The 22,291-nt window shown below is 43.8% G+C and overlaps 1 protein-coding gene across 1 annotated transcript; it reads right to left on the reverse strand.

Annotated features, from left to right (window-relative positions):
• Positions 1 to 621: 621 nt before the first annotated feature.
• Positions 622 to 19,600, reverse strand: LOC124290234 (tetratricopeptide repeat protein 30A-like). The gene is given in 18 exon segments (XM_046726948.1): positions 622 to 1,611; positions 2,966 to 3,174; positions 3,676 to 3,779; positions 6,030 to 6,101; positions 6,293 to 6,503; positions 6,965 to 7,011; positions 7,013 to 7,042; positions 7,453 to 7,572; positions 7,902 to 7,967; positions 8,285 to 8,487; positions 8,841 to 8,969; positions 9,063 to 9,234; positions 14,468 to 14,536; positions 14,866 to 14,922; positions 15,938 to 16,147; positions 16,489 to 16,554; positions 16,834 to 17,115; positions 19,363 to 19,600. Coding segments are annotated over 17 exon segments (1,944 nt in total). The 5' UTR covers positions 16,888 to 17,115; positions 19,363 to 19,600; the 3' UTR covers positions 622 to 1,486.
• Between the last annotated feature and the right edge of the window lie 2,691 nt (positions 19,601 to 22,291).

Here is a 22,291-nt window from a genome sequence, read left to right on the forward strand (position 1 = left end):
TATACACCTCAAGCATACCTGCTACCATCACAAAGCAATAAACTTTTATATTTATCACTTTCCTAAAGCAGTTTTGTGTTGTATATTCAAACTTGATGAAGTTAACTTGGCTTCCAGGGCAAGTTGGTGTTGACTGCTCTGCAAGGTTATGTATACACTCTCACCGTGTCCTGCCCTGACACATGGCCTGCCCAACACTGAACATAGGTTGAACCATTGCCCTCTATTCACCCAGGAACTCATTTCTGCGCCTAATGTGCAGCTTGGGGGATATACTTCCCAGGAAGCTGGGATTATTTGAAATGAATAATGATCTGCAATTATTTGGATAATAGTGCAGCACCATGAGCAAGTCTTAGGGTGATGATACCGTGTCATTTAACCTTGCTGTATCAGGTGCCTCCTGATTTCAATATCCAGGAGTGAGTGTGTGATTGCTCTTCACCTCCTTGGACAACAACATTCCTGTGACATCTCTGCAAACAATCCATTGTTAACTAGTGTTTGAGCGTGAGCACAGAAATCAGGGTAGTTGACTCAGACGACCAACAGCCTTCCGTCAGCCACTATCGGTCACTGTGGACTAGTTCCTCCATGGACACCAGGAAAACAGACTCTAGGTTAGGCAGTGTAGTTTATTGTATGTACAAGTCGATATCACAGGAACATGTCGGCTCCACAAAGCTGCCGTAGAGGTCACTGTGGACTAGTTCCTCCATGGACACCAGGAAAACAGACTCTAGGTTAGGTAGTGTAGGTTATTGTATGTACAAGTTGATATCACAGGAACATGTTGGCTCCACAAAGCTGCCGTAGAGGTCACTGTGGACTAGTTCCTCCATGGACACCAGGAAAACAGACTCTAGGTTAGGTAGTGTAGTTTATTGTATGTACAAGTCGATATCACAGGAACATGTCGGCTCCACAAAGCTGCTGTAGAGGACACTGTGGACGGAATATTCATGATGGTTGTCCCCCAAGGTCACCTACTGAGTGCCATTAACCATGTTTTAACATGCTGGGATTACATTTCTATAATGCAGATGGTCAGTGGGATAGGTACTAGATCACCCAGTAGGTGATGACAATACTCAAATATTTCTGTTAATATGAACAGGAAAGTTAAGAAGGTGTCTCAACATGGACAAACTGTGGAAATGGGATACATGTATTAATTCACATGTTGAATGCCATAATTAAGAATCTTAATTGGTTGATCATAGAAACGGTGCGGCTTGTTTTGAATTATTGCGCTGAAAGATGCTTGTCTAGTTTTTCGCATGTCAATCATTAAATATTCAGTCTTAGGCAGTTATGTTTGGCATGCACATTTAGATGAACTGACTTTTACAAACTTTGGGGTTTATGGAGTTGTAAACATTAGCATGTTTGTTAGTTTCACATCCACCTACTGGGGATCAGAGTAGCAGACCACTGAAGGAGTAACACTAGGACTCCCTCATACTGAACTCTCTGGACATAGCTCCTAGTTCAGTTGAAGCAGAATACTTTTGAGAAGTCGAGCTTCAAAAGCAACAGTGTTTCTCCCAGGATGCATTGGTTCTTCCTCCAACGGCTGCTCTATAACAGCTTTCACATCACGCCCGTACACTACAACAGAACATGACACGGTCAAGAGTGAAGTCAACCTCATCATTCTCACAACTGAAACAATATACGTACATAAACAGTTCTAATGTGATGGCTCAAGTTTGTCCGACTACACCGAACAGATAATCCATGTAGCACTGTCACCATGGTCTGTCAACAGCAAGTACAGTACCTAGTAGCAGGCCAAACTTTACCATGGCTACTCATTACCCTATCCAGAGAACAGTTAAAGAAGGCAAGAAGTATACACATTCACAAATACATGTACATTAAAGATAGTGTTCAAAATGCTTAGGACTTTGTGACGTGACACAACAGTAGAGTCACAATACTCCAGGAACTGGATGAACTCCTGAATGACACAACAGTACTTAAATTCACAGCACTCCAGGAACTGGATGCACTCCTGAATGACACAACAGTACTTACATTCACAGCACTCCAGGAACTGGATGCACTCCTGAATGACACAACAGCACTTACATTCACAGCACTCCAGGAACTGGATGCACTCCTGAATGACACAACAGTACTTACATTCACAGCACTCCAGGAACTGGATGCACTCCTGAATGACACAACAGTACTTACATTCACAGCACTCCAGGAACTCCTGAATGACACAACAGCACTTACATTCACAGATGCTGGACTCCTGAATGACACAACAGTACTTACATTCACAGCACTCCAGGAACTGGATGCACTCCTGAATGACACAACAGTACTTACATTCACAGCACTCCAGGAACTGGATGCACTCCTGAATGACACAACAGTACTTACATTCACAGCACTCCAGGAACTGGATGCACTCCTGAATGACACAACAGTACTTACATTCACAGCACTCCAGGAACTGGATGCACTCCTGAATGACACAACAGTACTTACATTCACAGCACTCCAGGAACTGGATGCACTCATTCACAGCCCCAGGAACTGGATGCACTCCTGAACCACAACAGTGAGGAACTGGATGCACTCCTGAATGACACAACAGCACTTACATTCACAGCACTCCAGGAACTGGATGCACTCCTGAATGACACAACAGCACTTACATTCACATTCAGGAACATGCACTCCAGGCACTCCAGGAACTGGATGCACTCCTGAATGACACAACAGCACCTACATTCACAGCACTCCAGGAACTGGATGCACTCCTGAATGACACAACAGTACTTACATTCACAACAGTCCAGGAACTGGATGCACTCCTGAATGACACAACAGCACTTACATTCACAGCACTCCAGGAACTGGATGCACTCCTGAATGACACAACAGTACTTACATTCACAGCACTCCAGGAACTGGATGAACTCCTGAACGACACAACAGTACTTACATTCACAGCACTCCAGGAACTGGATGCACTCCTGAATGACGGAGTCCCTGATCATGATCATGTGTTTGGTCATGTTTTCTATGAGCGAGAGGAAGCAGCGTTTAGCATAGAACCAGGTGTCTGTGCCAAGCTTCTTGTTGTATGGCTCCAGGCTTTTGATGACTCGTGAGATGCCGAACTCATAGTTGCCCTTGGCACAGTACAGAGTTCTGTGAGACATACAGGCTTGAGATTGTACTTACTAAACTTTTATTGTTAGATCATCTTTACCTGTCATCTCTGTCCTTCTTAAGGAAATTAACACAATACAATAGAATAAGTTAGGCTAGAAAACTATGAACATGTTCTATCTACTTGTCCTAATGCCACAGAGAGGGCCCATCTACACAAAGCAATCTTAGCATTGTGGAAGTCTTACGTCTTATGCTTATGTTAAGCTGTAGCACATCAACGATCTTTACTCTTATTCTTTAACAGAGATGCATGACAGACACAGCGCCATGACCATCATAACTGCAATACGTATACACACTTATGACTGATGACAGTCATGGCGCTGCCATCAAATTTGGAAACTAGGCCAAGGAGGGGAAAACCATTAGTACTGTCATAAGCAAGATGATATGAAGTATATAACTTCATACAAGACATGCCTAGTGGTTTCGGTTACTATGGTTATGGAAACAGTTGCCAAGGAGACTCATTCTTACCCTATAACAAGGTTGACAATACACAGGTGGTATATCTTCTTGTCTGGATCTTCATACGCAACCTGCTCCTCCTCTTTTTCGATCTTCCTCATCAGTTCCTCTGCCTGCAAAAACATGACAACAGACACTTGTGAAAACCACATACCACTGTATGCAGGGCTGCAGACAGGTGCACATACCACTGTATGCAGGGCTACAGACAGGTGCACATACCACTGTATGCAGGGCTAGAGACAGGTGCACATACCACTGTATGCAGGGCTAGAGACAGGACCACATACCACTGTATGCAGGGCTACAGACAGGTGCACATACCACTGTATGCAGGGCTAGAGACAGGTGTACATACCACTGTATGCAGGGCTACAGACAGGTGCACGTACCACTGTATGCAGGGCTACAGACAGGACCACATACCACAGCATGCAGGGCTACAGACAGGTGCACATACCACTACATGCAGGGCTACAGACAGGTGTACATACCACTGTATGCAGGGCTACAGACAGGTGCACATACCACTGTATGCAGGGCTACAGACAGGTGCACATACCACTGTATGCAGGGCTACAGACAGGTGCACATACCACTGCATGCAGGGCTACAGACAAGTGCACATACCACTGTATGCAGGGCTACAGACAGGACCACATACCACAGCATGCAGGGCTACAGACAGGTGCACATACCACTACATGCAGGGCTACAGACAGGTGTACATACCACTGTATGCAGGGCTACAGACAGGTGCACATACCACTGTATGCAGGGCTACAGACAGGACCACATACCACTGTATGCAGGGCTACAGACAGGTGCACATACCACTGCATGTAGGGCTACAGACAGGTGCACATACCACTGTATGCAGGGCTACAGACAGGTGCACATACCACTGCATGCAGGGCTACAGACAGGTGCACATACCACTGTATGCAGGGCTACAGACAGGTGCACATACCACTGTATGCAGGGCTACAGACAGGTGCACATACCACTGTATGCAGGGCTACAGACAGGGACCACATACCACAGCATGCAGGGGCTACAGACAGGTGCACATACCACTACATGCAGGGCTACAGACAGGTGTACATACCACCACTGTATGCAGGGGCTACAGACAGGTGCACATACCACTGTATGCAGGGCTACAGACAGGACCACATACCACTGTATGCAGGGCTACAGACAGGTGCACATACCACCACTGGGCTACAGACAGGGCATACCACTGTATGCAGGGCTGCAGACAGGTGCACATACCACTGTATGCAGGGCTACAGACAGGTGCACATACCACTGTATGCAGGGCTACAGACAGGTGCACATACCACTGTATGCAGGGCTACAGACAGGTGCACATACCACTGCATGCAGGGCTACAGACAGGTGCACATACCACTGCATGCAGGGCTACAGACAGGTGCACATACCACTGTATGCAGGGGCTACAGACAGGTGCACACATACCACTGTATGCAGGGCTACAGACAGGTGCACATACCACTGCATGCAGGGCTACAGACAGGTGCACATACCACTGCATGCAGGGCTACAGACAGGTGCACATACCACTGTATGCAGGGCTACAGACAGGTGCACATACCACTGTATGCAGGGCTACAGACAGGTGCACATACCACTGTATGCAGGGCTACAGACAGGTGCACATACCACTGTATGCAGGGCTACAGACAGGTGCACATACCACTGCATGCAGGGCTACAGACAAGGTAAGATACCACTGCATGCAGGGCTAGAGACAGGTGCACATACCACTGCATGCAGGGCTACAGACAGGTGCACATACCACTGCATGCAGGGCTACAGACAGGTGCACATACCACTGTATGCAGGGCTACAGACAGGTGCACATACCACTGTATGCAGGGCTAGAGACAGGTGCACATACCACTGCATGCCGGGCTACAGACAGGTGCACATACCACTGCATGCAGGGCTAGAGACAGGTGCACATACCTGTATCAGCTAACAAGTGATACTGACTGACTGAGTTTGGTTTTATGCCGCTTTTAGCAATATTCCAGCAACATCACGGCGGGGGACACCAGAAATGGGCTTCACACATTGTACCCATGTGGGGATTCGAGCCCGGGTCTTCGGCGTGACGAGCCAACGCTTTAACATTAGGCTACCCCACCGCCCCCCTAACAAGTGATAACTAACATTACGTGCTATGTATAAACTGATGATGCTGATGTCACCAATAAATAGATGCTGTTATTATATCTTACATCTTACATCCAGTTTTTTTCTCAAATTTTTTTTGTCAGGATTACAGTTATACACAATTATGTTAAGACCAGGCTGTTGGGTAGGAGTGGTCTTACCTCCTCGTTCTGGCTCGTCATGATGTAGGAGACACATAGATTGGCCAGGACGATGGCACTGACACTCAGTAGCTGCAACAGAGAGGAACACTGACAGAGTCGAGAACTCAACAACTTACAAAGGACAGGAAATAATTTTCTGTTTATTTTCAAATCACCATTTTGCCTGAAAACTGAAAAAAAAGGAAACAGATTTTCTCAAAGATAGCACAGAGATAGGTTTGAGAAACTACGTAGGTACATTTGGAGAAGGATTCACTCACATTGTCATAGTTCTTCTTGACAATGGGCTCATAGAAGCCTGTTGCCTCCTTGTATTTGTTCTCCTGCATGAAGAGCACATGTGCAACGTTCAGCTTCCACGCATCATGCTCGTTACAGAACTCAACAGACTTGCGGAATATCTTCTCCACCTGCTGGTAGTTCTCCATGTCCCAGTAGATCTTAGCCTGCTGCATCAGGATGGGGATATACCTGCAGCACACACCATCAGGATACACACACATACACAGACTATCAGGTTACACACATGATCATGAATACACAGACACACACCATCAGGATACACACACATACACAGACTATCAGGTTACACACACATACACAGACATCAGGTTACATACACAGACTATCAGGTTACACACATGATCATGAATACACAGACACACACCATCAGGAATACACAGACACACACCATCAGGATACACACACATACACAGACTATCAGGTTACACACATGATCATGAATACACAGACACACACCATCAGGATACACACACATACACAGACTATCAGGTTACACACATGATCATGAATACACAGACACACACCATCAGGATACACACACAAACACGTACTCATTATTTAGATCAACCCCCAGCTGACGGCTGATGATTCACTTCAAATTGGAAACCTGTATATATTAATTATCTCACCTCTCCAGGGCCTCATCATACTCGTTAACAGCTCGCTTGACTGCATCGGTCGTCGTGATTCTGTCTGGCTTCCTGGACCTACATAACAACATTAAACTTAGCACCAACATGCACATACCATATCATGAGGCTTTGTATCTGGCACTGATAGCCTTGGAGTGAACACATGTAAGCTGGGGTCATTATGTAAGTAGAGTATTTGTATGGGTTGCAAGTGGGTGGTGTGAGAGACCATTGTGTGTCTCTGGGATGTGAGCTTGTGGTCAATTAAGTTGTGTAATACAACTTGGGAGGTAAAGATATTTCAACTCTGAGCCTGACATACTACTAACGACACTTAAATTATTCAAATGTGAAGGTTAAATCAAGGTGAAAATTTAAAACATCACAAAGAACAACATATATCTTGAATCTACTGTCTACAAACACATAGGAATTTCATTTCAGAAAATGGGCAAACATGCATGCCACTGTGCCTCTCACTTTACCTGTTTAGTTAGCTTGCGAAGTGTTTCTGTTTGTTTGGAGGCCATCTCGTCCAGCTTGCGATATGCCTCTTCCGGGGAAGTCTGTCGTGTGATGACTGCCTCGAGGAAGTCATACAGGTACTAACAGACAAATAATCAGTGTGAGAGTTATTTTTCAACATTACCTTCACAATCTTCAGGCTACATAATAATGCTGTTCATTACCGACTATGTAATACTGTAATACTCTAAACACAAGGGGCAGATAGCACTGCATGTGACATACACCTTGGACTTGGCTTCTGTGAAACTAGAGATGCATATACATACAGTTGTCATGTGCATTGCACATATATGATTGCTTTACCAGCCATGCTGAGGTATTGTATGTGAGATGGCTAACCTCGGTCAATACAGGCACTCAATATGAGACTTACAGCTATCAGCTCGTACAAGGAAGTAGGGCTTACCGGGGTGAGGTACTTGTATGTGAGATGGGCATTCTCAGCCAAGACATCAGCTGCTAGATCATAGTACTGAAAGAAAAGATCATACTGGTGGTAAACAGGTAGATAACATGGTAACTAGAGCCCTACAGCTGCACACTGATGAAGCAGGTTTGTATATACTGAAGCATTATACCTGGAACATAGAGTCAATACACGTGCAGTCCATCAAATATCAATCTCATCCTTGATCAAGAATTACAATTTGCTGCATGAAAACAGTTTTCTAGTATCTCTGAACTCGTACTGGTTCTTGGAACTACTAAACTAGAACTTGATGAAGTGACCTCCACCCTGAACTACTGACCTCATAGTCAAAGTACTGTCATCGTACTTGTGGTACTGACCTCGTACTTGATGTAGAGCAGTAGAAGGTTGCCGAATGTCTCCGGAGGGAAGGGGTTCTGCTGCAGCAGGAACTGCATCTTCTGGAATCCCTGTGTGGCATTCTGCTCCATGTTCATTAGACCCTGGTTGTGCAGAGTCACTGCGTCCAACTCCTCTTCTGATCGTGGTGGCATATCTGTCAAGGCCTCGCAAGCTGCCTCAACTACAACAAGAAGAGTTCATTTTTCAGAACCAGAGAATAGAAAACATGTCCACACAGTATAACATAGCAAGAATTTTCTGACTTTTGTTGACTATTTAAGAAAACATTAAACACAAATCGTTACACAATTTTTCAGCAAACTATGCATTATACATTCAGGATTTTTATTGGTAATCGGGTATACTAAAGCTTAACATATGCAAACACTACAACAAAACAATTTGGTGAATGTATTTTTGACGAAACTCTTGACTTATTGAATCTACATCACCACAACCATACAGTTCCCTGATCAAAAAAGCTGCATCTGTGCCGACATGTATGCATGATGTGTGCATGATAATGTAACTCACAGTTTTTCAGTTGGTATTCAATGGCCGCCTTGAGATTGAAGGCCTCGATCAGTGCTGTCTCATGGAGGGTCAGTGTGTTACCGACGCTGCGTACATCAATACCCTCCGTTGTCATGCCAACACTAAGTTCTGAAACAATACACCAAGGATTTAGAAGTCAACCGCTAGTGAATGGTGTTGGACACTCGTACTGCGGTACTTGTGGAAGTTGTGGTACTGTACCTGGGTGTTCCCGGATGCCCCTCTCTATGATGTCTGCGATGTGTTTGAGGGCCGGGGCATACTGCTTCATCATGTAGTGACACAGAGCTATATTGTAAGACAGGTCCGGCTTGTAGCCCACAATCTGCATGGCAGTAGAGAACTTCTGACAAGCCTCCTCAAATCTCCCTTCCTGAAACATCATCATAAGAAAACAAATAACAAGTGCACAGCCATATCACTAGCCACAGCTTGTCAAACAACAATCAGTCAGTTTTCGTTGTTTTATTCTAATTCCTGCATTTTGATTGGTTGAACTGGTCGCGTATTTTTTAACCTTAAAACATTAAGCTAGGTCCACCAAAGCAGACCACTTTCATCATAACACAGTGACGGTTCATCCCAATTACATTTGAGGAATTCTGTTTTCCAAATACCTGTAAAATCCCATGTTATCAGGCCTAGATACATGTTTAGTACCAAACATACCAGAAACAGTACTGCCATCTTCTGTTGAATGGCTACTGACGTAGTGGTTGTGTCAAATGATGTATATGAATTACACAGTCACACTATTCATATCACACCACAGTGTGTATTCCTGTGTTTTTTAACCTCGTCATATTAGTCTGCTTTGATTTAATCAGGGAGACTATATAACGGGGAGTGGTCACTCCTCAAAAAGCCCCTTAGCACATGCCTCAGCTCGTCACGTGACTAGTGTAGCCAATATGGCGGCAGCTTAGTTTTTAAGATTGAGCCCGGTTTATTTTCAACAGCTCATTACATTCGCTGAGTGTTGTGACAACTAAAAACCTACATGTAGAAGATAAGTTACCTATTTTGTCACTCCATTTTAAGTCAAAATTGAAAATTTTAATATAAATTGTATATTTATATACTTATCCTATCTCACGATTTGCACTTCTCTCTCTTGCTTCGAACGCTGAGTGGAACGAATGAGAACTTTTCCTGTAGGCCTCTCTTGTCCATACGCCTGTGTACCCCAGGCTGCTCTTCTTTTGGACAGGTCCCTAGTCCCAGGCTAAGCGTGCAGCACGTTCCCCTGTCTACCCACGTGACTACCTCAGAGTGATCATTCTCTTCTTGGAGCCAATGACAGTTATACGTAACCGTCGTAATCTGAGTAGAGAGGAGGCTGGGTGGGCATCCATCTCGTGAGATAGGATAAGTACATAAATATACAATTTATATTAAAATTTTAAAACTTATCCTATCTCACGATTTGCACTTATCCCACGGTTGGACGGCGGGTCACAGATTACCCTAAGTCAAAAGACACTGACAGTATATACTGTATAGGCTAATGACAACCGTAGATAGCAATGAAAAAGGGAGGCCCGGATCTGACTAGCACAGTACTTATACTAGTGATGGATTCTCCTGAACCCCTTGGCTTACTAGGCATCATCGCTCCCAAGGAGTGGGTGCTCCTGAGCAATGTGGTATTCGGCCGCAGGATCCAACTGGCATAGTACCGATACTAGTGATGGGTTCTCCTGAACCCCTTGGCATCATCGCTACTAAGGAGTGGGTGCTCCTGAGCAATGTGGTGTTCGGACGCAGGATCCGACTAGCATAGTACCTATACTAGTGATGGGTTCTCCTGAACCCCTTGGCTTACTAGGCACCATCGCTCCCATGGAGTGGGTGCTCCTGAGCAATGTGGTGTTCAGCAGCAACCCTCGCATACGCAAGAAAACGCAACTAGGCAAGTCACCTTGCTTCGCCATATTTATCAGAGTACCCCCGTAATTACGACTAGTAATCGGGCCCGCACCTGCTTCGAGACAGCCCCCAAGACCCAACCACGAACAGGTGAAAAGGAAACTGAATCGGAAAACTCACAAGTTTAACGTTCAGTACCAAAACAACACCACATGACTTCCACTACTTACCACAGTTAGGTCACAACGGTGTGCTAAGGTACTTAGGAGCTTGAACGCTACGAAATCCATAAGGAAATCGGGAAGGTCACTACGTGCGATGGTTAGTTCGAAACAATTGCTCCCAGAGACCGGGACTCCCGAGCAATGTGGTGTTCAGTCACTACCTTCACGAAAGTGAAAGAACGCAGCTTAGCGAGTGTAATCAGTCGCATTACCACAATTTCCAAGGTACCCCTGTAATAAAAGTCTAATGGCTAGTATCGGGCCAGCCCCTGCTTCGAAACAACCCCCACAGACACCATTCCGAGGAGGGTGAAAGGGTAATTGAATCGGAAAACTCACAATTTTAACGTTCAGTACCACAACATCATCTTATGACTTCCACTACTTACCACAATAAGATCACATAGATGAGTATAGGTACTTAGGAGCATGAACGCTACGAAGTGTAACACTTCGAGAATGACTCACTTCACTGATGTAATTACTCCACAGAGCAGACGACAATAAGTGAGGTGGCAACTCTCCAGAGTCTCAAATTAAATTGAGAGGAGAAATTGAAGTCAATATTCAGATTGTACACAAAGCAGAAACGATCGCAACTGGTGATCATCTGCGCTGAAGCTCATGGTTGTCCCGAGTGGCAAACAGGTCTACCTCTGGTCGTGATAACAAGTTGATTATCGACTGGAATATCAGAGGCAGTTGTTTCCACTCCGTGAGTGACGGGCGTTTGAGACGTGACAGGGCATCGGCAATGGCATTCCTCATCCTGGGAAGAGAGGAAGCTGCAGCTGGCCCCTGTAAGTCAGCGCTTGTGCCGACGTCAACCACCCTAGTAACTTCTGCCACTGGCGAACAGTTGTGGTTTGGACCAGCTCTAGTGGTGCGTTGCACTGAATCTTGTCCCACCTCTCCTGGGGCACAAACAACATGACCTGTCGTGTTGAATATTGTCCCAATAAAAAGAAATCATCGGGTCGGTGTTACCTCCGATTTCTCCGAATTCAGCAGCCATCCTAATTGCGTGAGCAGCTTGATGAACGGCCTGTGGAGAGGAAAGACAACTGGATCCTGCTGGGCTTGAACACAGTCGTCGATAAAGTTCTCAAATGTCACGCCTCGACAATGCAGGTAGCTTGTTATCGGACTGGGTATCTGAGTAAAAAGCCACGGGGCCGTACATATGCCAAACAGCAGGACCCTCCATTGGTATCAGTGATGCCCCTTGAAAGTAAATCGAAGATACTTCCGATAGTCTGGATGTATCGGGATGTGAAGGTAGGCGTCTCGCAGGTCGGGGGGGAAATGAGAGGTCTAACAATTCTTGCCTCTGGCAAAGAGATATCTCCTGATATAAGAATGTTCAATAAGTCGTGCTACTATGTCAGTTCTAACGGGGTGCTGAATATAGTATGTTCGGCGCATGGAGATTGTCAGTCAATCTACAGGAACGTTCACATTGTAAAGGAATTGAAGAAATTCGTACGATCGGCGACCTCAGGAACGTTTCGGTTGGCCGAACAAAATGATGGTTCGCCAGGTGGAGTGATAAAGGTAGTAGATCGCTGCCTGGTGACAGTCCATGCATAACTGCAGTGACCTCTGAACTCAGTGCTTGAGCTAGTCAAACCGTTCACGGGTGTTTCTGTCTGTCACCCTCGATAAGCAGTCTCTCTCGACTGACTGTCGAAATCCCGACACAATCACTCTTACCGGGGAATGGCACCATTCATTGTTACTAGCATTTAAAGGCTGGACTTGATATCCGATTCGTTGGACCAAGACAAGTCTGCAAGGGCACTTAATAGTCACTCTAATCATCAAAATTCCGGTAAACAAACAGTAGTCCGCCATTTGCAAACGTTACACACGAGTGACAAAAAAACGGACAACACGGTGTTGAAAACTAGCAGAGTTCGACAAATTTGGCCCTATCTACATGCAAGTTCACGCACCTCGTTGAGGATGTGGAAAACCAGTGTTGACAAGTCCCTATCCTTCATGTTGAATGTAATCAATAGAACATCTGGTATCTTGCTCTAGGTAGCTGTAGGTGGTCGTCGAACCATGCGATCATGTGTGTCGAATCAACCAAAACAATTTCTGCATCTTATAGGCGACTGGCGTAGCCCGGAGGGATGGCCGTAGTGTATCATTTATTCTTTCATTCATTCACATATGTATTTCTTTCTTTTGTTCTTTTTCTTTATTTCTTTCATTCATTCACATATAATTCTTGCTCTTAATTCATTCATTCATTGTAAAATTCCGACTGATACAATAAACTGGCTGAAGTACTGTTAAACGCAGCCGAAGTTGCGCTGGGAACGAACCAAGTCACTGTGTGCGTTGGAGCATGATGAGACACACGCTAATTAGTACAAATGTTAAAGAAAGCAAGCGAGTGACCTATCCCTGTTGTAGATTATCCCTGATTTAATGATTGGTTTTGATTAAGCTATTGTTAACAAGAAGATTTGGTCATCAATAACCCCCACCACAGAGCACTGTTCCTATTTGGTTGGAGTTTTTATACATTTAACTCCACCACGACATTCAAACATGTCCTGAAAACACACTTTCACCATACGGGATACCGTGCACTAAGTCAAGAAATGCATGACAAGGGCCATAACTCTGTAACAAATTGTAACACGGTTTCCGTTTTGGAACTCCATCAAAACATTCATGTCCTGAAAAAACATACCACATTTGGATTCTCTATCTACATGTATAACGGTTTCTGAGAAAATCTGTCCCCATAGGGGATACCCTGCACTAAGCCAAGAAATGCATGACAAGGGCCATAACTCTGTAACAAATTGTAACACAGTTTCTGTTTTGGAACTCCATCAAGGCATTCATGTCCTGAAAACACATAACACATTTGGTTTCTCTATCTATAACGGTTTTCTGTGCAAATCTGTCCCCATTGGGGATACCATGCACTAAGTCAAGAAATGCATTACAAGGTCCATAACACATGACAAGGGCCATAATGCATGACAAGGGCCATAACGCATGACAAGGGCCATAACACGTGACAAGGATCAACTGTGTATTTTGTTCGGGTCATTGCGGCATGAATTAAAAAAAACATGACGATTTTAGACAGTCAATCCTCAAAAGAATTTCTGCATAACCTTGCCAACTCCACATTTATTGAAGTTGTTCAAGCCAGTGTCATTTTATGGCTCTAGCAGACTGTTAATAAACCATGTGTCATAATCGACCTGAGCTACGGATAAAACAAGTTCATTCTCCCAGTTCCCTGAGCAAACAAACTTTCACCTTTACACTTGACTTTGTCCAAAAGGAAACATTTATGAATCAAAAGAGATAGTTGGCCCTTTTTCTACCTGTTTACTGTCTAAGAAGAGAAAACATCTTGGTTCTGATGAACAACAAAGGATATGATTAAGACAGATTAAGTTGCAACCACATACTATTTTCTCGTGCAATTAAAACTGTGGCTGTCGATTAATTGAATGAATCAAGAGATGAGACACTCACCTTGAACAGGAGACAGCCGAAGTTGACCTCCGTGTCAGGGTCATCAGCAGGGCACTGCTCCACCAAGCTCTGAAACAATCAACAAGATGTCTCCACCTCTGTTTGTCACTAACACCCCAAAATAGTCACTTGTTGAACCTGTAGTGATGATTCTAACAAACAGGCAAAGTGCTTTTAATAGGAGCAAGCATTTTACACACAGGAAATAATAAGAAGGCAAATGTTTTTTAGTTAGCAAGAGTTTACCCACATTTACAGTTGGATTACTAAATGGGTTAATGTTTGGTATGAACACAAAAGAGGGTGCACACCCGAGCACCCAACCCGAGCACCCACCACCCAGATCTGTGTATAAACATGATGGGTTTGTTGTGATCTAGGTTCATGAAGAGGGTTACCTTGGCTCCAGGCAGATCCTCCTCTCCATACTTGATGGCTGCCTGCAGCTTGGTAATCTGTAAAAACAAACAGCTCACAGGCATCACATGAGACTTGAGGACTCTCATGGGTCAAGAATTATAACTAGTAGAAAATGTTATCTTCAATTTTAGCTTATTTTTGTGAGTTTTGTTTGTGAACAGTATTTCAGTCACTGAGTCAGATTATTGCATGTTAATTGACGCAGGTCTCAGCACCAACAATCCTAGGAAAGGTGCAGATAAACCTAGAAACATGAACAGGGAAAATCTGGATGTCAAGCCACAGGGCAAGTTGCTAACATACTCAAGGGACACAACTCTGCCTGAGTGAGTGAGTTTAGTTTTACGCCACACTCACCAATATTCCAGCTATATGGCGGCGGTCTGAAATAATCAAGTCTGGACCAGACAATCCAGTGATCAACAGCACGAGCATCGATCTGCGCAATTGGGAACCGATGACATGTGTCAACCAAGTCAGCGAGCCTGACCATCCAATCCCGTTAGTCGCCACTTACGACAAGCATGGGTTACTGAAGATCAATATTCCAACCCGGACCTTCACAGGTTCTGTTTGATGAATGGATGCCTACAGGCGACTAGAGGCAGGAGCCCTCTATGACAGAAAAACTAAGCACATAGTCATCACAATGATTTTCCTTGTTATTATCTTCATAAGTGGTATAAATAACACATAAAAGGTAATATGTTCACTAAACCACATACATAGGTTAATCTTATTCAAATCAACATAATCTAAAAGATTAAAGCAATCTGTCTGTTATGACTTAAACTACCGAAGACCCATCTTTAGTCTATTTTTTTAAAAAGACATAAGGGACCAATTAGCAGGCCCAGCAAAGTGAATGAAACTGCACTTATTTTGTCTGTTAGCTAGTGCTGGTGATCATCTAAACTACATACATACAATGACTTCACCACAGGCAAAACAGAACACCAAATAGTACAGCATTATCCCCCTTACTGACAGACAGACACACACATGTGCACGAATGCATGCCCACAGACACACATAATGTATCGTGCGTACCTGTCCCTGGTAAGCTGGATTGTCGATCTGACAGGCCACTTTCATGGCTTCCTGGTAGAGACAGGCTTTATGCAGGGCCTGGGCATAGTACAGACGATACTCCTCCACTTCCGGCTGCATCAGTGTCAGCTGTTCATAACTGTCAGCTGCGTTCACAAAGTCCTGCATCTGGTAGTAGCAGTAGGCCAGCAAGGACAGGGCTGACCGAGACTGGAAACAAAACATGCACATTTTTGAAGTCACCTCTGTAAATATAGTACACTGAGATCAATAGTCAGGAAAGAGAAAGAATTACACTATCAGTCTCTTGATCACAGTTGATATTGTATGGGGAGAATATAACCTATCTTCTACTTATAGTAAAACACACCTAGTGATCTAAAACATGTTGAATACGGATCAACATGATGATAAAATATTCCTAGTTTTGTCAACAGTTAAACCACATGCTCTGGGGATCAAAGAAGGGTTAATTTGAAGAGAGACCATTTCCATTCATCATACAGTTCAGGGGTTTTCAGTTAAAACCGTAGGATCCAACACATTCCCACCTTTGGATGACTCTGTAACTGGTTGTTGAGCAGTTGTACTGCTTCATTATAGCGCTGATCCTTGATCTGCAATAAATATTTCGTGATCAACAGCACAGCACGCATGTCACTATGGTCACTGACTCTCTAAATCACAATACTACATGCAATTAATATTTCTATTCATAACCAAGATAACGTACATCTTTATATGACTGAGGTATTGTTTTAACAGTGCACTTCACAATGTATATCACTTCATTTCAGCTTAATGGGGTAACAAAATCCCAATTGACAGGCAGTTCACACACTATTCGGTAAATCGTTCAACATCATCAACTGTTTACCTTAGTTACAGGCACTTACCAATCCATAAATAGTTGATGTATACTCTCCCTCCTTGAGCTGAAGATGAGCCATGGCTAGGTTGTGTTGTTGTGTCCTATCCGCTTGACCTGTTTAGAATTTCTTGCTGTCGTTTATTTCGATACACTTATGTCAAACCTTACCTACCCGAAAAGTATGCACGCTAATGCGCATGACACCAAGATACGTAACTCTTGTAACTTCCGTTTTACTTCTGAGCTGGTTCCCGTCTCGCCCTGCGCAGCTATGATGATTTATGAGTTGTCACCCAGTTTGCGATGTCTGTAAATATTTTACAGCCGCTTTAATCGGATTCAACTGCGAGAAGGAAAATTGAATACTTACGACAATAGAAAGCCTTACTATCTCCATATGCAATAATCAAAATTAAATGATATTTTTTTCAATGTATATCACGCAATGTGATGAAACGTTTTAATGTCTATTAATGTCATAATTGTTTGTGTTTGTGCCATCACTTTTCACTGTGGACTGAGAAACATTTAAGGGATTTTAAGCCACATGTCAAATGTTATATGAAATTTGACCTCTCCAAACATCTCAGCAACATTTCTGAATATGATACTGCTTGGCAAGAACTAAAACAACACTACCAATATATATTCCGTGTTTAAAACGTATCAATTTACATTCCGTACATCATACGTATCAATGTATACTCCGCCTATCATACGTATCAATGTATAGCTACATCATACATATCAATGTATATTCCGACTTTCATACGTATCAGTGTATAGGCCGGCTATCATACGCCTATCGATGTATTGTTCGTACATCATACATATCAACGTATATTACACCACTCATACCTATCAGTGTACATCCCACCACTCATACGCATCAATGTATATTCAACTGCTTATATCAGTGTATATTCCGCCTATCACGTGTACCAATGTATATTCCGCCTATCACGTGTACCAATGTATATTCCGCCTATCACGTGTACCAATGTATATTCCGCCTATCACGTGTACCAATGTATATTCCGCCTATCACGTGTACCAATGTATATTCCGCCTATCACGTGTACCAATGTATATTCCGCCTATCACGTGTACCAATGTATATTCCGCCTATCACGTGTACCAATGTATATTCCGCCTATCACGTGTACCAATGTATATTCCGCCTATCACGTGTACCAATGTATATTCCTCCTATCACGTGTACCAATGTATATTCCGCCTATCACGTGTACCAATGTATATTCCGCCTATCACGTGTACCAATGTATATTCCGCCTATCATATGTATTCCGCTGCTCAACTTAATATATCAATGCATAATCCACCTATCATACGTATCTCAATATATTCCATTCATAATACATAACAATGTATATTGATGCGAGCAATTGGTGACAGTCTAGTTGTGTAGCTGACAGTCTAGTTATGTAGCAGACAATCTAGTTGTGTAGCAGACAGTCTAGTTGTGTAGCTGACAGTCTAGTTGTGTAGCGGACAGTCTAGTTGTGTAGATGACAGTCTAGTTGTGTAGCAGACAGTCTAGTTGTGTAGCTGACAGTCTAGTTGTGTAGCTGACAGTCTAGTTGTGTAGCTGACAGACTAGCTGACAGTCTAGTTGTGTAGCTGACAGTCTAGCAGACAGTCTAGTTGTGTAGCTGACAGTCTAGTTGTGTAGCTGACAGACTAGCTGACAGTCTAGTTGTGTAGCTGACAGTCTAGTTGTGTAGCAGACAGTCTAGTTGTGTAGCTGACAGTCTAGTTGTGTAGCTGACAGACTAGCTGACAGTCTAGTTGTGTAGCTGACAGTCTAGTTGTGTAGCGGACAGTCTAGTTGTGTAGCGGACAGTCTAGTTGTGTAGCAGACAGTCTAGTTGTGTAGCTGACAGTCTAGTTGTGTAGCTGACAGTCTAGTTATGTAGCAGACAGTCTAGTTGTGTAGCTGTCAGTCTAGTTGTGTAGCAGACAGTCTAGTTATGTAGCGGACAGTCTAGTTGTGTAGCAGACAGTCTAGTTGTGTAGCAGACAGTCTAGTTGTGTAGATGACAGTCTAGTTGTGTAGCTGACAGTCTAGTTGTGTAGCAGACAGTCTAGTTGTGTAGCAGACAGTCTAGTTGTGTAGCTGACAGTCTAGTTGTGTAGCGGACAGTCTAGTTGTGTAGATGACAGTTTAGTTGTGTAGCAGACAGTCTAGTTGTGTAGCTGACAGACTAGCTGACAGTCTAGTTGTGTAGCTGACAGTCTAGTTGTGTAGCAGACAGTCTAGTTGTGTAGCTGACAGTCTAGTGTAGCTGACAGTCTAGTTGTGAAGCGAACAGTCTAGTTGTGAAGCGCACAGTCTATTCAAATGGGATAAAAATTGCTTATACCCGAAAGCGAGTGGATAATGTCATTTGTCCCGGGGCGATATCCCAGAATACATTGTTTACTGGCCATGCTGGGTGTCACAGACATTGTCTACAGCAACCCAACATCAGATAAGCAATACACACAAACATTGTATCGTGGAAGAACAATGTTTCATTTGTAATTGAATTACCTTTACAGGTTGGAGTGGTCCTGTTGTAGTGACCCTCTATGTATCACTTGGGTCACAGTGACCTAAGGGCATAGCTCTCTGTGATGGTGAATTGTTGATGCCTTGACATTATATATTAGTACCACGACTGAGAGAATTCCATGCTTCAAATATCATCAGTGGAATTTAACTTGTTCACTGAATTTGTTTATTTGTCAGATCTTCTTTAACTTCGTTCACTATCGTTTCTTTAAACGTTCCCTGAAACTCACTATCTATTGATCAGCCATTACGGTGTTGGTTTGTAATAGATAGCGGGCATTCTGGGAAGTCCCGATAAGTCCACGGCGCTCAATTCATAGAACATGATGAATTCTCGGAAATAAGGGACGGATTCCTGTTAATGAAATATGATAAGCTCCAGATCTCGGTCGACTTTCACTAGGTGAAGTTGTAATTAAAGGTATTTTTTCATTATAAAATGAGGTTGTGAGTTGTGTGTAACGCCGCTCGGGACAGTATTTCAGTGAAGCATGATATGACAGGCCAACCCGTACCCACTTTAGCTGGCTGTTCACAAACTGGCAAACCCGTACCCACTTCAGCTGGCTGTTCACTAACTGGCAAACCCGTACCCACTTTAGCTGGCTGTTCACTAACTGGCAAACCCGTACCCACTTCAGCTGGCTGTTCACTAACTGGCAAACCCGTACCCACTTTAGCTGGCTGTTCACTAACTGCCCAACCCGGGCCCACTTCAGCTGACTGTTCACAAACTGGCCAACCCGTACCCACTTCAGCTGACTGTTCACAAACTGGCCAACCCGGACCCACTTTAGCTGACTGTTCACTAACTGGCCAACCCGGACCCACTTTAGCTGGCTGTTCACTAACTGGCAAACCGGGACCCACTTTAGCTGGCTGTTCACTAACTGGCAAACCGGGACCCACTTTAGCTGGCTGTTCACTAACTGGCCAACCCGTACCCACTTCAGCTGACTGTTCACTAACTGGCCAACCCGTACCCACTTTAGCTGACTGTTCACTAACTGGCCAACCCGTACCCACTTTAGCTGAGTGCTTACTAACTGGCCAACCCGTACCCACTTTAGCTGGCTGTTCACTAACTGGCCAACCTGGACCCACTTCAGCTGACTGTTCACTAACTGGCCAACCCGTACCCACCACAACAGCTGACTGTTCACTTCAACTGGCACCTGACCCACTTCAGCTGACTGTTCACTAACTGGCCAACCCGGACCCACTTCAGCTGACTGTTCACTAACTGGCAAACCCGGACCCACTTCAGCTGACTTTTCACTAACTGGCAAACCCGTACCCACTTTAGCTGGCTGTTCACTAACTGGCCAACCCGTACCCACTTCAGCTGAGTGTTCACTAACTGGCCAACCCGTACCCACTTCAGCTGAGTGTTCACTAACTGGCCAACCCGTACCCACTTTAGCTGACTGTTCACTAACTGGCAAACCCGTACCCACAACAGCTGACTGTTCACTAACTGGCCAACCTGGACCCACTTCAGCTGAGTGTTCACTAACTGGCAAACCCGTACCCACTTCAGCTGATTGTTCTGAAACAGACTTCAGAACAGAGTTTATGGATGACAACTGCTTTATTTCATGAGTGCGACGTTTCGATACAAATTCTTATACCGTTTTCAATGATCCGATTTGACTGACATTTTAGAAAGTGGTGAGTCCGGACCCCAAGCTGCCCCAAGGTTAGGCCAATCATAAAGTTTAATTTCTTGACGGTGGGACAATTGCCGCCAGGTGGGGCTGCAATGAGAATTGGGTGTAGCAGGCCTAGAAAACATCGACTATAAAATATCATCTCATTACATTACTTACTACGCAATACTTTCTCCGTGTGCTATTAATAGAGAATGCCGTGGCATGCCTGGTATCAATACCTCATGCATGACGCTCTGAGTCATAACGTAGCATAATAGCTCCAACTTGGATACAGAAATGTTATTCTCAGAAATCTAGAAACCATTTCCCATATATGATCTGAAAGATATATACAATGGGCAGCGACAGATATAGTCATGTGATAAGTGATTCTGGGAAACCAGTATGAATGAATGTGACTTGGAACATAAACAAAAATAAATAAACACACTGCACGACATGCCTGTTGCAACACGCGCTGTATAGACCAGGTGGCCCAGCATTGTTTACACTTAATAGCTGCTGTGCAGTTAACATGTATTGTGAATAACTGAACATCTTTGTATGAATAGTCATAGATCCAAGTACACACAGTGCGTCCTATACAGAGAAATATATCTTACAAATAGGTTCAAATTTAAGTACATCGCTGTTGAAGACATACTACATTTCAGTGATGCATTTCATCTAAGTGTTTATAAACAGTGGGTACTGTCCACATTTCACTGAAGCCATTATAGGGATGTTAATGCCTGAACCAGGATCATTTCACTTGCAAGACATTGAACTCATTTTATGTCCCAATATTTTGCAGTTTGATGTAATGGATTTTGAAAGGAGGTATTTGTCCTACTTATAATATTTCGTAACAAATTCAGCTACCAACTCCTTAATAAAAGTGAAAATAGGATAAGTAACACACAGCCCAGTTTTACTCCAGTAGAGTAAACAGTCAAACCAGCGTTACACAATATAAATGCTGAAACAAACGTATACACAGACTGACTCATAGTCAGTAGTCAGCATAGTCGGTAGTCAGCCGGAATATTTGGAGAATATATACTAGGCACATAAAGAAACTGCGCATACAAAAATTTAAAGTCTAAATTGATCAAACCTGTGTAGACACATAAGGATTTAAACTCAGAGATTAGTGACATGTATCCGACATGCATGCACGTGCCACGTTCCGTGACGTCAGTGGGTTCGTCCTTGAGACGTGCAATACGTTGTTGCACGTGCATTCCGGGAAAGAG

The sequence above is a fragment of the Haliotis rubra genome, unplaced genomic scaffold (assembly GCF_003918875.1).
Source record: "Haliotis rubra isolate DU_JTF1 unplaced genomic scaffold, ASM391887v1 Scf46, whole genome shotgun sequence".
NCBI classification, from domain to species: Eukaryota; Metazoa; Mollusca; class Gastropoda; order Lepetellida; family Haliotidae; genus Haliotis; species Haliotis rubra.